The sequence below is a fragment of the Sinocyclocheilus anshuiensis genome, unplaced genomic scaffold (genome assembly GCF_001515605.1).
Source record: "Sinocyclocheilus anshuiensis isolate Anshui unplaced genomic scaffold, SAMN03320099.WGS_v1.1 scaffold871, whole genome shotgun sequence".
NCBI classification, from domain to species: domain Eukaryota; kingdom Metazoa; phylum Chordata; class Actinopteri; order Cypriniformes; family Cyprinidae; genus Sinocyclocheilus; species Sinocyclocheilus anshuiensis.
Genome location: NW_015542392.1, coordinates 75,772 through 88,250, shown reverse-complemented (window position 1 = coordinate 88,250; position 12,479 = coordinate 75,772). Strand labels below are relative to the sequence as shown.

Sequence of the window (12,479 nt, the reverse complement as noted above, 5' to 3'; positions counted from 1 at the left end):
TGACACTATAACAAATTCCTTGTATGTGCAAACATACTTGGCAATAAAGCTCTTTCTGATTCTGATTCTGATAATAATTTATTACTCAATTATCATTTTGACATATCTTTTCTTTATTTAAAAGCTGAAATGTGAGGTTTACCTTTTTATTATACTTTTTCAAAGCTTTATTTCAACATTTACATCATTGGTAATGTTATTGTTTTAGTGATTATGCAAAAAAAAGGTCATTTTATATGTTGTTTGTTGATTTTTAAATATAAAACTTGAAGTGATTTATGAGTCAGTACTTTTTTAACATAATATAATATAATATAATATAATATAATATAATATATCAAAAGGCTGATATTTGAAATACCAAAAGGCAGTTCCTTTGTTTTTGTTTCACTATTTCCAAACCATTAATATATTCTGACACGGGGCAAACCAGTAATCAATCTGGGCGGACCGGTGCCACCTGGGCCCTTATGTGTCCTCACCCCTGGAGGAGAAGAGAGTAAGAGGGTCAAGCAGGCAGACAGACAGGTCTGGAGGGTTGGATTAGAGCCTAGGGAACAGTGAAGATGAAAGCAGAAAGGATCAAATGTTAATCAATATGCAGCACATGCTTTCTGAAGGTTCTTTAGTGTCGCCCTTTTGCATACGTGTCGGGCACCACATTTGGATAATCCGTTTTGTTTCGTGCATTTGTGTGTAATGGGAGACTGGGAGAATAGTACAGATAAAGTGGTCTCTGATGTCTGAATTAGACAGGTTTTCAAAGCTTGTCTAAAACAGTGTGTTTTCAGCAAATTTGCTCTAATACTGCCACAATGTGTGCGTGAGGGTTTATTTAACTATAGTTTAGGGACAAATTTGTCCCCAAAACTAGCTAAATCTGACAAAGCCTCATTTGGGGATATCCTGGGATAGCCTTGTTTTAAAAAATTATTCATAAATAAAATAAATTATGAAAATTATGCTGTGGTTTTCATTCTGAAAATGATGTATACGAGCAGAGACTAAAGTATTTCGTTTTCTGTCCTTGTTTTCCTTAATGAGAACGACTGTCATGTGTTCTGCCGTCAAGCTGACGCTGAAGTCATTACTATAACGATCAATGTAGATATACAGGATATTGATGACACTGTCTGAACAAACAGATTTGGTTTCATCACTTGCAAAATAAGTAAGGAATGTCCATCCTAAAGATCGAACATGAAAATAACTCCATTCCATTTACTGTGTAAACAAAGCCTAAGTAAATTTGTGTGTTTTGGAAGGGAATTGAGACCACAGGAAAGACAAGAAGAAAAGGAAAGGAAGACATGTGAAAAGAGGAAAGAATAGAAGATAAAACACACACTGAGGTCATAGGTGCGAAATGATATACAGAGAAAGGAAACAAGAGAAAAAGAGCATAATGAGCCTAATTTGAGAGAATAGATAAAGTGAATTGAGAAGGGCATTGGTGACACTCAGGTCGCTTTTGTATCCAGAGGATCTGTCCTTCTTTCAACATATTCTCCATTAGCTTCACTCAGATTGTTCGTGTGTGTGTGTGTGTGTGGCATGTGTGTGCACAGTGGTGGAGCCATTTCATTATGTGGATGAAAGTGCAATCCATCCAGAAACTGGATAAAGCCTACGTCAAAGAGGAAATTAATGGAAAATGGAATGGAATTGTTAATGCCATATTTAATTAAGTTAAAGCTACTTTATTTCCAAATAATATCATTTAACAATGTCACTATTAGGGACCAGCCATTATAAAATTCTGGCCAATACAATATGCCAACAATTATATTAATGTTATGGCCAAAAAGTTTTTGAATGAATGAATTAAATATTTTGGGGCTATATTAATATTAATTAATACTACTGCATGACATATCAAGGCTACAACAACATCTCCAGCACATGTTAACAATACCGTGATAATACGGATAACCGTGATAATTTTGGTCACTATAATCGTGATAAGCCATTTTCATACCGTTACATCCCTAGCGCAGTGTGTGTGTAGTGTGTGTGCAGTGTGTGTGCAGTGTGTGTGTAGTGTGTGTGCAGTGTGTGTAGTGTGTGTGCAGTGTGTGTGTAGTGTGTGTGCAGTGTGTGTGTAGTGCGTGTAGTGTGTGTGCAGTGTGTGTGTGCAGTGTGTGTGTAGTGTGTGTGCAGTGTGTGTAGTGTGTGTGCAGTGTGTGTGTAGTGTGTGTGCAGTGTGTGTGTAGTGCGTGTAGTGTGTGTGATGTGTGTGTGCAGTGTGTGTGTGCAGTGTGTGTGTAGTGTGTGTGCAGTGTGTGTAGTGTGTGTGTGTGTGTAGTGTGTGTGCAGTGTGTGTGTGCAGTATGTGTGTAGTGTGTCTGTAACGTGTACTGTAGGACTCACTTGCGTGGCGGTAGCAGCGGCGGCTGCTGTTCGCTGAGCGAGCGCTGTGTGGCCTTCAGGTAACTCTGGCGTCTGGCGGCGGTTTTGGGCGAGGGTTTGGGTGAAGGGGGTCCATCCGAGTCATCGCTGTCCTCCATGTCTCCCATGGCTTTAACGTAACTGCCACTGCGCATCCGTCTGCACGGGATCTCGCCCGCACCGCCGCCTCCCTTACCCAGCGTCCCGCTCCATTCACCCGCAGGCACCTGCCAGAACACTTACACTTACTACCCACAATGCATCTGGGTCAAAGGATGTCAGAAACTTCTGAAATGTACTTTAAAATGCATGTGAGTTCTCTGTGTTAGTGTTGGTTAATACATTTTTTGAAAATCTCATTTTAAAATTCCACTGATAAAATGGCATTTAAAATGACAATGAAATATTGTTGAAATATTATTTAGATATATTAATTCATATATGATGATCGAATGAATATATATATGTATATATATATTTTTTTTTTTATATACATATATTCAAAACAAATAAAAAAATAAGCGATAAATAATAAAAAAGTGATATAAAGTGGTTATTTGGCATTATAATCAATATTATTGCCTATTATGAAATCTTTTTTTAGGATTTTTTAGGACAAAATAGGTTTGTCACAATCTCAAGAAATCTCTTCACTGTCTCTCCCACACTGACTGTCTTTCTTCCATGTCAGTGTGTCTGTACCTGTAGGAAGTTGCAGGTCATCTCCTGGCCGTGGCAGGACTTGGACTTGAGCAGGCTGCGGTTGACGGTGGCGGATCCCTTCTGCAGCACCTGTCGGGCCTGACTGAGGGTCAGCGTGGACCACGAGCCCCTCTTGACCAGCGTGTTCTCCCCCGTCTGGCCCGTGGAGGGCGGCAGGCTGACGGTGGGCTTGAGGTCTCCGCTGCTCTTGGAGGATTTGAGCGAATGAGCCGCGACGGTGTTGTAGCCCTGCGGATGCGGTCTGGGAGCTGCCTGACTGTCCGACACGGCCCTGCCCAGCGTCATCATGCTGAGAGGGTTTCGATACGCCATCGCTAACGGCCCGGCGGCGGGCTGAGCAGGCGCCTCGTCCTCCAAACAGTCATCCGAGCTCCAGAAGCCTGAGAGATTGGGCCGCGGGTGGCGTTTGGTGCCTTCGGTCTTGGCGCGGTCTTTGCTTTTGCTGCGGCGGGCCGCTTTAGCCGCGTCTCCGGCTGGGCCCACGGTGATGCTCCCTTTGACCGCCGACACCTCCAGGGACTGGGACTTGGCGAAGAGCTTCTGGACGGACTGCACCAGGTTGCGGATGCGGCTGGGACTCTCGCTGCACTGCTTGGAGCCGTGGCTGCGCCGGTGGAACTGCAGTGTGCTGAAGCCGTCGCGCTGCAGCGGTAGGTGGCGCTCCAGCTGGTCCAGCAGGTTGGCCGGGAGCCGGTTCATCTTGGCAGCGGCCGCGGATGAGATGGTGGCCGTGCCGCTGCTGATCATGGCGGGAGCGCCCAGTCCCAGACCCAAACCCATGCCCATGGACATGGAGGACGTGAGTGTGCCGGAGCGACTGCCCGTCTGAGCCACACAAGCCTGCTGAGACACAACAAAACCATCATAAAATTACTAGAAAAATATACAAATTTATTATAAAAAGCGTGAGTTAAATATGAGTTTAAAACGGCACATTTGTTGACTGTATTACATATATCACATGCACACTATTAGAGCTGTTTAACAAATATTTGTATTGTATTATTAATTATTAAACAATACATTTTGTATTTATTATACTTATTTGCACTTATTATTTATTTATTATCATACAAATAACTGTATATCACCTGCACAATATTATTAATGTTATTTCAGTTATCGCAGTTATTTAGGTATTTGTATGATACATGCTCAATATTACAAATGGTTAAAATATAAATTAATTATTTTTAACAAATATTTGTATTCATCATTAATTATAATACATTATTATTATCATTATTATTTTTATTATTATTGCACTTTTATTTATTATATTATACTAAAACATTTAAAAAGAAAAAAATGTATGACTGACGATTTTATCACCAGAGATTGTCAGCTGGCTGTATTTTTTGGTCATACATATTAACAACACTAAAAAAAAGTTTTTTTTTGTTTGTTTGCTTTTGTTTTTTACATTTTGCAAATTGCAAAAAGTAATATTTTGCAAATGCATTTTTATTTATTATGAATTTATTTATTTATGACAACAAATAATAAAATAAGTTTAATTTAATTAATTAAATCTAAAAATCTAAATCTAAATAAGTTCAATAATAATAATAAATTAAAATATTTGTATTTTAACTACTTGTAATATTGTGCATATGATATATTCATACAAATTTCAACAAATATATTAGTCAACAAATGTACCTTTTCAAACTCAAAACATCTGAATTTAAATTGTGATGCATAGATGCATCAAATAATGGACAATATGAATGATTAATGATGATGAATCAAAACACTTATGATGTGTACTCCATGCTTTTTTATATTTCTATTAATATATATATTGTTTATAATATATGTTATATTTTATATATACACTATTGTTCAGTCTCACGGAGTCTGTACTTTTTTTTTGAAAAAGAAGAGGAAAAAAATTATATTTTTATTCAGCAAGGATGCATTAAATTGATCGAAAGTGACAGTAATCACATTTATAATCTTGCAAAAGATTTCTATTTCAAATAGATGCTACTCTTTTCAACTTTCTATTTATCAAATAATCTTGAAAGATAAAATCCACAAAAATTTCCACAAAAATATGAAGCGGCACAACTGTTTTCAACATTGATAATAATCAGAAATGGTTACTGAGCAGCAAATCAGCATATTAGAATGATTTCTGAAGATCATGTGACACTGAAGACTGGAGTAATGATGCTGAAAATTCAGCTTTGATCACAGGAATATATTACATTTTACAGTATGTTCACATAGAAAACAGCTACTTTAAATTGTAATGATATTTCCAGATATTACTGTTTTTACTGTATTTTAATGAAATAAATGCAGTGTGGTGTCAGTACCTGTGTGTAGTCGCTCTGCTCCGGCTGGTTGGTGTAGTGGAGGCGAGGGAAGGTGCTGCTGGTGGTCAGCTGGTTGTTGAAGGGCAGCAGGCAGTCCGACTGCAGCGTCGTCGGGGTGGAAACAGGAAAATGATGGAGGTGAGGATCTAGAGTGGCGTAGTGGTTGACAGTGGGGCTCAGGAGGAAGGCGGCGTGGGGGTCTGGGGCCAAGGGACACAGGGGCTCCTGGGGGCCCGCGGTGGGGTCGCAGGTGTCGGACAGATGGTGACTACGGTTGGCCCCTAAGCCTTTCATGGTTGCTGCGCAGGGTCGGCTCTAGAACATGATCCCAGATGAAGAGAGACGACGGCCCTGGAGGGCGACCCCTACAGGACAGACAGACAAACACACAGTCAGTCTCCGTTCAAATCCAGCTGGCTACAGTGATGAAGCTGCTGAACGTAAGCGCACACTGGTTCTATTGACTGTTCAAATGCGGAGTTTTGCGCAGCGCAGAGTAACGCGTCGTGTGTGTGTGTGTGAGGGGAACAGGATCACATCACAGGAGAGTGAACTGCCTGTCAGAAATCATATCACGTCAGCTGTCTTAACCGCGGCTTGTGTACTGCATCATCACTGTGTCTGTCACGCGACTCTGTTGCCCTTTCGGGCTTGAACTGATGGTAAAACTAATGACATTATTTACTGTCTTTACATTTATTTTGAAAGATGAAGCTCGCGATTATGGTAAGGGGCGTTACATTTCCGACACGTGCTTGTGGTGTTCGGCCAATCACAATGCACTGGATCAGCTGGCAAATCAGAGCAGCCTGCGCTTGTCAAAGGAGGGACTTTGTTGAAAACGACGTGTTTGAGAGAGGCGGGGCATAGAGGACCTACAATAAATGTACAGTATTTGAAAATTAATGTGTTTTTTGAACATTAAAGCATGTCAACATATTCTGTTACACCAAATACACAAAATAATGATCTTTAAAATAGCATTATATGACCCCTTTAAGTCATGTTTTCAAGTCTTTGCAATTAACTGAAATAAAATACATTTAAATAAACATTAAAATTACTAAAACTAAATAAAGCTAAATAAAACTAAAAAATAAATTTTTTAAATTAAAGAAAATTAATATAACTAGTAGATGAAAAAATTTAACTTAACACAATTACACAAAAAAAAATCAACTTAAAGAAAATTAGAAATTTTGTCTTGCCAACTAACTGAAATAAAATATGTTTGAGTTTAAGAGATACTAAATTTACTAAAACTAAAATAAAATAAAGCCAAATAAAACTGATAAATTGTTAATTGAAATAAAATTGAATAGAACTAGTAGATAAAAATGTACACTACACATTAAAAACTTAATCAAAAATTGAATCAAAAGTTTAATAAATACTAAAAATACTAAAACAAAAATAAATTAAAGCTAAATAAAATATTTAAAAATATATAAACAGTCATAAGCACAACAAAATTACTAAACCTTAAACTAAAATTAAATTGAAAAATTAAAATATAAAATAAAAAAAGCTGATTCAAAATATCAATAAATACCGTAATAGATATAAATAATACTACAATAACACTGGATACAACTAGTGCTTTTCATGGAGAACTATAATCACTGGATTTGCCAGGGATAAAATCTTTATTTCTTCATAGAATTTTTATATTTGAATATTTATATGCAAATTCACTAAACAATTGCACTACTTTTGCACATTTCTTGTCAGCACAAAAAACCTGCGTATCACTAACCATTCACTATACAACCCAGTTTAACCAGGAAAGTTACAGCTACAATTAGGTACTCCTTCCTTTCTCAGAAATGTAAAGCATTATAGGCTTATTTACAAAATTCTGTGCTATCAACATGAAGGGAAACCAAAATTCTCTTGATCTTTTGACATATAAGATTTCATTGTACTGTAAAAACATCCTGTAAGTTTTAGAACTCAAAACTTTGTCGCTACTCTAAAAACAGATTCTATTGAAGGCAGTCTGCCAAAACAACAGTTTGTGGAATGTTCTTCTACATCGCTGCCTGTTTAGCCCCGCCCACCGATGCTACATCGCTGCCTGTTTAGCCCCGCCTACCGATTCTACATCACTGCCTGTTTAGCCCCGCCCACCGATTCTACATCACTGCCTGTTTAGCCCCGCCCACCGATTTGCATATGTAGTGTTTGACAGAAAGGCAAACGCACAGAATCCAAATGATAAGGATGGCTCTGAAGACAATAAAACGCTGTGCAGTGCCAAGTTGTGGAAAAAAAACAGCCTTTGCATTGCCTTCCTTCTGATCACAACGTTAGGAAAGAGTGGATGAACTTTATTTTAATGAAGATCCAGACTGTGTCAGTAAGATCTTGGTCCTTTGTTCACTTCATTTTACCGTGGATTCATTTACAAACAAGGCACAATTCGACACTGGATTTTCAAAAAGATTGAAATTAAAAGACAATGCTGTGCCGACTATATTGGATCCGACAGTAATGTTGCCACACAAGTGTGAGTTACTGTTTTTATTATGTGATCACTATTGCTTTGTCTGTTAAACAGATCGTTTGATATGAGTATTTATGTGTTTTTAACTTAAATGACAGCAGCATCCATCTATGAAGGAGGCTGTCAAACATACACAACTGTTAGCCAATCACAGCAGTGGGTGTTTACTTCTGAGTCTACAATCCTCCACAGCTACTCAAACAGAGCGTTCTGATGAGGGGGGTTAAAAACCGGACAGAACCGTACGGCTTATTAGCTACTTCTAAATTATGTTTTTTGATGTAAAAATCTTGACAACATTATAAGTGGACCTCAGAGAACAGTACAAAATAAAAAAAACAAAGGCAGTTCATGACCCCTTTAAATATTTGTGTTTAAAATTCATTTAAGAAACAGACTTAAGCCGGTTGCACACTGGATGAGAAGCACAGTGCCACGTGTTTAAAATCTGAACACATTGGCTGCGTCCGAAAGCCTAGGAAGCTGACTTGCTGCCTCGCTGCCTTGTGAGGCAATGACTTTGCAGGCAGTGAGTTTAAAGCTTGCAGGCTTCCGTACACCGGCGCCCGCAGCGTTTTCTGGGATTTCTAACGGCTCGATTCTCTCAAGTCTGCACTCGATGCATCCTCGATATCAAGAACACATCCGGGCACTTTCATGCGTCCTCTGTACTTGCGTTCTTGAGTATTGGAATTGAACTTTGACGGTTAATGATGACGTAGAGCGAGAACACAAGGACGCAAGATCGCTGAAAAACGCATATTGAGAAATGGCAAAGTCCCTTTAAGGCAAGTCATGTCACTCGGCAGCCATCTTTGAAACGCCTCTCGGGCATGCAAGTGCAGCTCATATCACTTTGTATGGGGAATCATCAAATTCTCCAAAACTGTTCACTAAGCTTATGATTACATTTCATATTTGAAATCACCAAATCACCAACTTTTTTCCAAAGTGTTCGGGCGCTTGCGCTCCGGAGGCGTCTGCCGTTGCTAAGCAACCATGGCCTGCGCTCTCCATGAAGACGCGGAAGTTTCAGCAAAGGATAAATGGATTTGCAGCACTAAAAATCGCTTGCAGTAGCTCTGCTACTAAATTTATTTAAAAATGGCTATCCCTGTACAGCTATGATCAGCTGTTCCTTCATCTTGGCTGAGCTTTCAATGTTGTTACGGGAAAGGATGAAGCTGATTGGTTGGTTCTTGTCACATGACCCACGGTGCACTTGCGGCATTCTAAAAAGTTGAAATGTTTTTTATCTCGATGCGGCGCTGAAGAGCCTGGAAAAAATGAGTGCGTCAGACTGCATGCACGTCCCGACCGCGTCGCTTCCAATATGAGCGCACCTGCCACGCGTCTACATTTGAAATAACGAACTTGAGTGCGCAAAAGTTGCGATATGTGAACGGCCCCTAAGAACGCTGACTGTTTCTATAGCAGCCGGGACTTCTAACGGCAGCTGCAGTGATGCGCTGACTTTACCGATTAGCGATTGGCTCTTTTGCTCAGAAGGCGGGGCTTCCTGCGATTGAGCGGCCATGTTAAGTGTTGCATTTTTCCCCATTCAAAACTATACGACTGACACGTCTTGCGTATTCTATGATCTTTGGAAACGGCCAGAGTAAATATGTTCCAAAACAGTGGACCAATCAGAAGAACCCGGAGGCGGGGCAAGCGTTTGTTTACAATAGCAAGTTGGCATGGCAACTGTTTTATTTGGTTGCAACATGCCAGAGGAGGCATTCAGTGCTGCGGTTTTTAACATTTTTTTATATGCCTCTTGTGTTTTTAGACGCAAAGACGCGTTCTGTGTGAATGACCCCTTAATAGCCTATCTAAAGGTATTTTCCATCTCAAGTAAATACATCTTGACTTAAGAATGTTTAGATTTTGGTTTTTGCAACAGAAAACAAGACAAAAAACACTGAAGAAGCCATTTTTGCAGTGTCTTTCTTCATTATATCAAATAGCACAGTCAATCTGCCCCAGTTTTTATATACTACATGCAAATTCTTCCCAATTGAACTCTCACATGCTCACATTCAGTCTGTTTTGCGGCACAATTATTCTACACGCGCCCCTGAGGCTCATGAAACCCGCGTCTTCATCATCTGTGAGTCGCTCTTCCCATCGACATTCATCTGGAGTCACACACTCATCGAGAGCCGAATCACCCGAGACATCGACTCAAACGTCTCCGCCGATGGCAGGCAGCGCCATTCACAAAACCTCACAAAGAGCTCTATTGGCATGCTAAACATAGCTGTTTTCATCTGTCATTACGGCACGGTGCGGCGCGCAATGAGTCACAGCGCCGTCGAAGAGCCTGTGCAGCTCGTTAGCATTCACCCGAGGCCATTACAAACACCTCACACGAGTTCACGAGGAGGAAACGCCTTCACTTGACAGTCGTTTTGCACTCATTTGAAAGCCACCAACTGTGATCCTGAAGAAAACAAAATAATTTTCGTGGCGGAAGATAACAGAAATCATACATGGCGCGATGTGTTTGGTGTGCGTAATAATAATGTGAAACTCTCGTGAGGAAAAGCCACTCCAGCGACCTTCAGCGTGCCCTTTGCAGTTTGTTTAAAGGTTGGAATAAAAATTCTGTCGCCATTTACTCACCCTTGTGCCATATGGGGTTTAAAAGATGATTCATATTCAGTATAATTATCGATTGCACTGACACTAGCATTTGAGCAAAATTTGAACTGAATTAAGCTGAATAATGACACACTTTTGTCTTTTTAAGAGCAGCTTTACAGCAGAAATGAGGCTAATTTTGCTTCATAACGGATTAATTCGACAACATTAATACTGTTAAACTACCATATAATTACATTAAAAATATATTTTTTTGTAAATTAAACATAACTAGTGGGCTGCATAAAACATGTAAACTTTAAAAAAAAAAAAAAAGAAAAAGAAAAGAAAATTAGAAATGTTTTGGCAACTAACTGAAATAAAATAAGTTTAAGAAATACTAAAATTAAACTGAAATGAAGCTAAATAAAATATTTGTACAAATTTTTTTTATTAAAATAAAACTGAAATAAAATAACGATGAAAATGCCAAAACATTTATCATTTTCATTTAAGGTTGAGGTACTCAAATAAGTATAACTAATTGAACTAAAATTAATACATAAACGCTATGTAAATATAAAAAAAAAAAACAGCAAAAACAAAATTACTAAAACTAAATAACTCAAATTTAAGTGAAAACAGAACATATAAATATAAAAAAAAATAAATACTAAGTGCTACAGTAACTAAAACTAAATAAACTAACATGAATAAATAATAAATTACTAAAACGTTAAAGACAGAAAATTATATATAATATTATATATTATTTATTTATAATTTTACTTGATACATGTTAAAATCTGGTGAAACATGAATCATTTACAGGCTCAAAAATATTTTATATTAGGCCTCATTATTTATTTTAAATAGACTGATTACTTAAATTAATGTTAGATAAAAGCATTAAAGACACAAAAATTGTCTTTAGAAGTAAATATATATATATATATATATATTTATTTCAAGTTATTTAACATAAATCCATTACGTTTTACGATATTTTAACATTTTAAGATATTTCTTAATGAACTGTATTAAATGATCACCTATAATCTAAATATTTATTAACTATATTGTTAATTCTTTAATTATTAATAATAATGTAATAAATTAATAATTAAGAATATATCATTATTAATTATGTATATATAATTAAATAATTATAGTAAATTATTTACATTATTTATGAACTAGACATTATTTATGAACTAAACTTTATGAGGCATATTAAAAGTCTGGCTATGTGAGATATGTGAAAACAAAATGATCCTCTATAATGAAAATGTTTACAAAATAAATACATAAAAAAAATATTTTGATTGAAGACAAAAATATGCGTGAATGTTTTGCATCATGTGAATGAAACCAAAAGAGCAAAATAAACTGAATGCAAATCATCTTTGGAAAGTGTTTCATCTAAATCCATTCTGTGGGTTTTTCCTCTAAGAAAAGCCTCACAACACTGAAGCCCAAAGCTGAATTTAAAGCAGGACACGCGGCAGCGGGACAGATCACAGTGAGATTACTGACCACAACACAACCACAGCACTGAGACAGACAGTAAACAGCACACATACTACATTATCCAGACGACCTGCTACATTTGCTGAAGTTTGTAGCAAACAACAAAGCATGCTACATCTGTCCAACAATGCAATGCTACTGACTTGACCATCCATCCAATTTCATAAAGAAACTGAAAAATAACAATTATTCCTGAGACTATAACCTGATTTTGCCTGTTGAATAAATCATGGAAACTAGTAAGTGTGCGTACATGCAGCATACTTGCATTTGAAGCACTTATTATAGCATGCATTGTGTTTTTTTTGCACTGTGATGAGAATCATACAGGGAAAATATAAATACATTTCACTCTTTCAAAAGCCCTCCAAAACAAATCGATCGCTAGTGACATATCTGCTATACTGTACGTTTTTTTTAATTTA

At 37.7% G+C, this 12,479-nt stretch overlaps 1 protein-coding gene across 1 annotated transcript in view; it reads right to left on the bottom strand.

Moving 5' to 3' along the window:
• LOC107692796 (disks large-associated protein 4-like) overlaps positions 1 to 5,796 on the bottom strand; it is a 36,190-nt gene extending 30,394 nt beyond the window's left edge. The window contains 3 exon segments of the mRNA XM_016491989.1: positions 2,371 to 2,615; positions 3,091 to 3,954; positions 5,436 to 5,796. Coding sequence (XP_016347475.1) covers positions 2,371 to 2,615; positions 3,091 to 3,954; positions 5,436 to 5,729 — 1,403 coding nt within the window. The 5' untranslated portion in view covers positions 5,730 to 5,796.
• Positions 5,797 to 12,479: the final 6,683 nt, after the last annotated feature.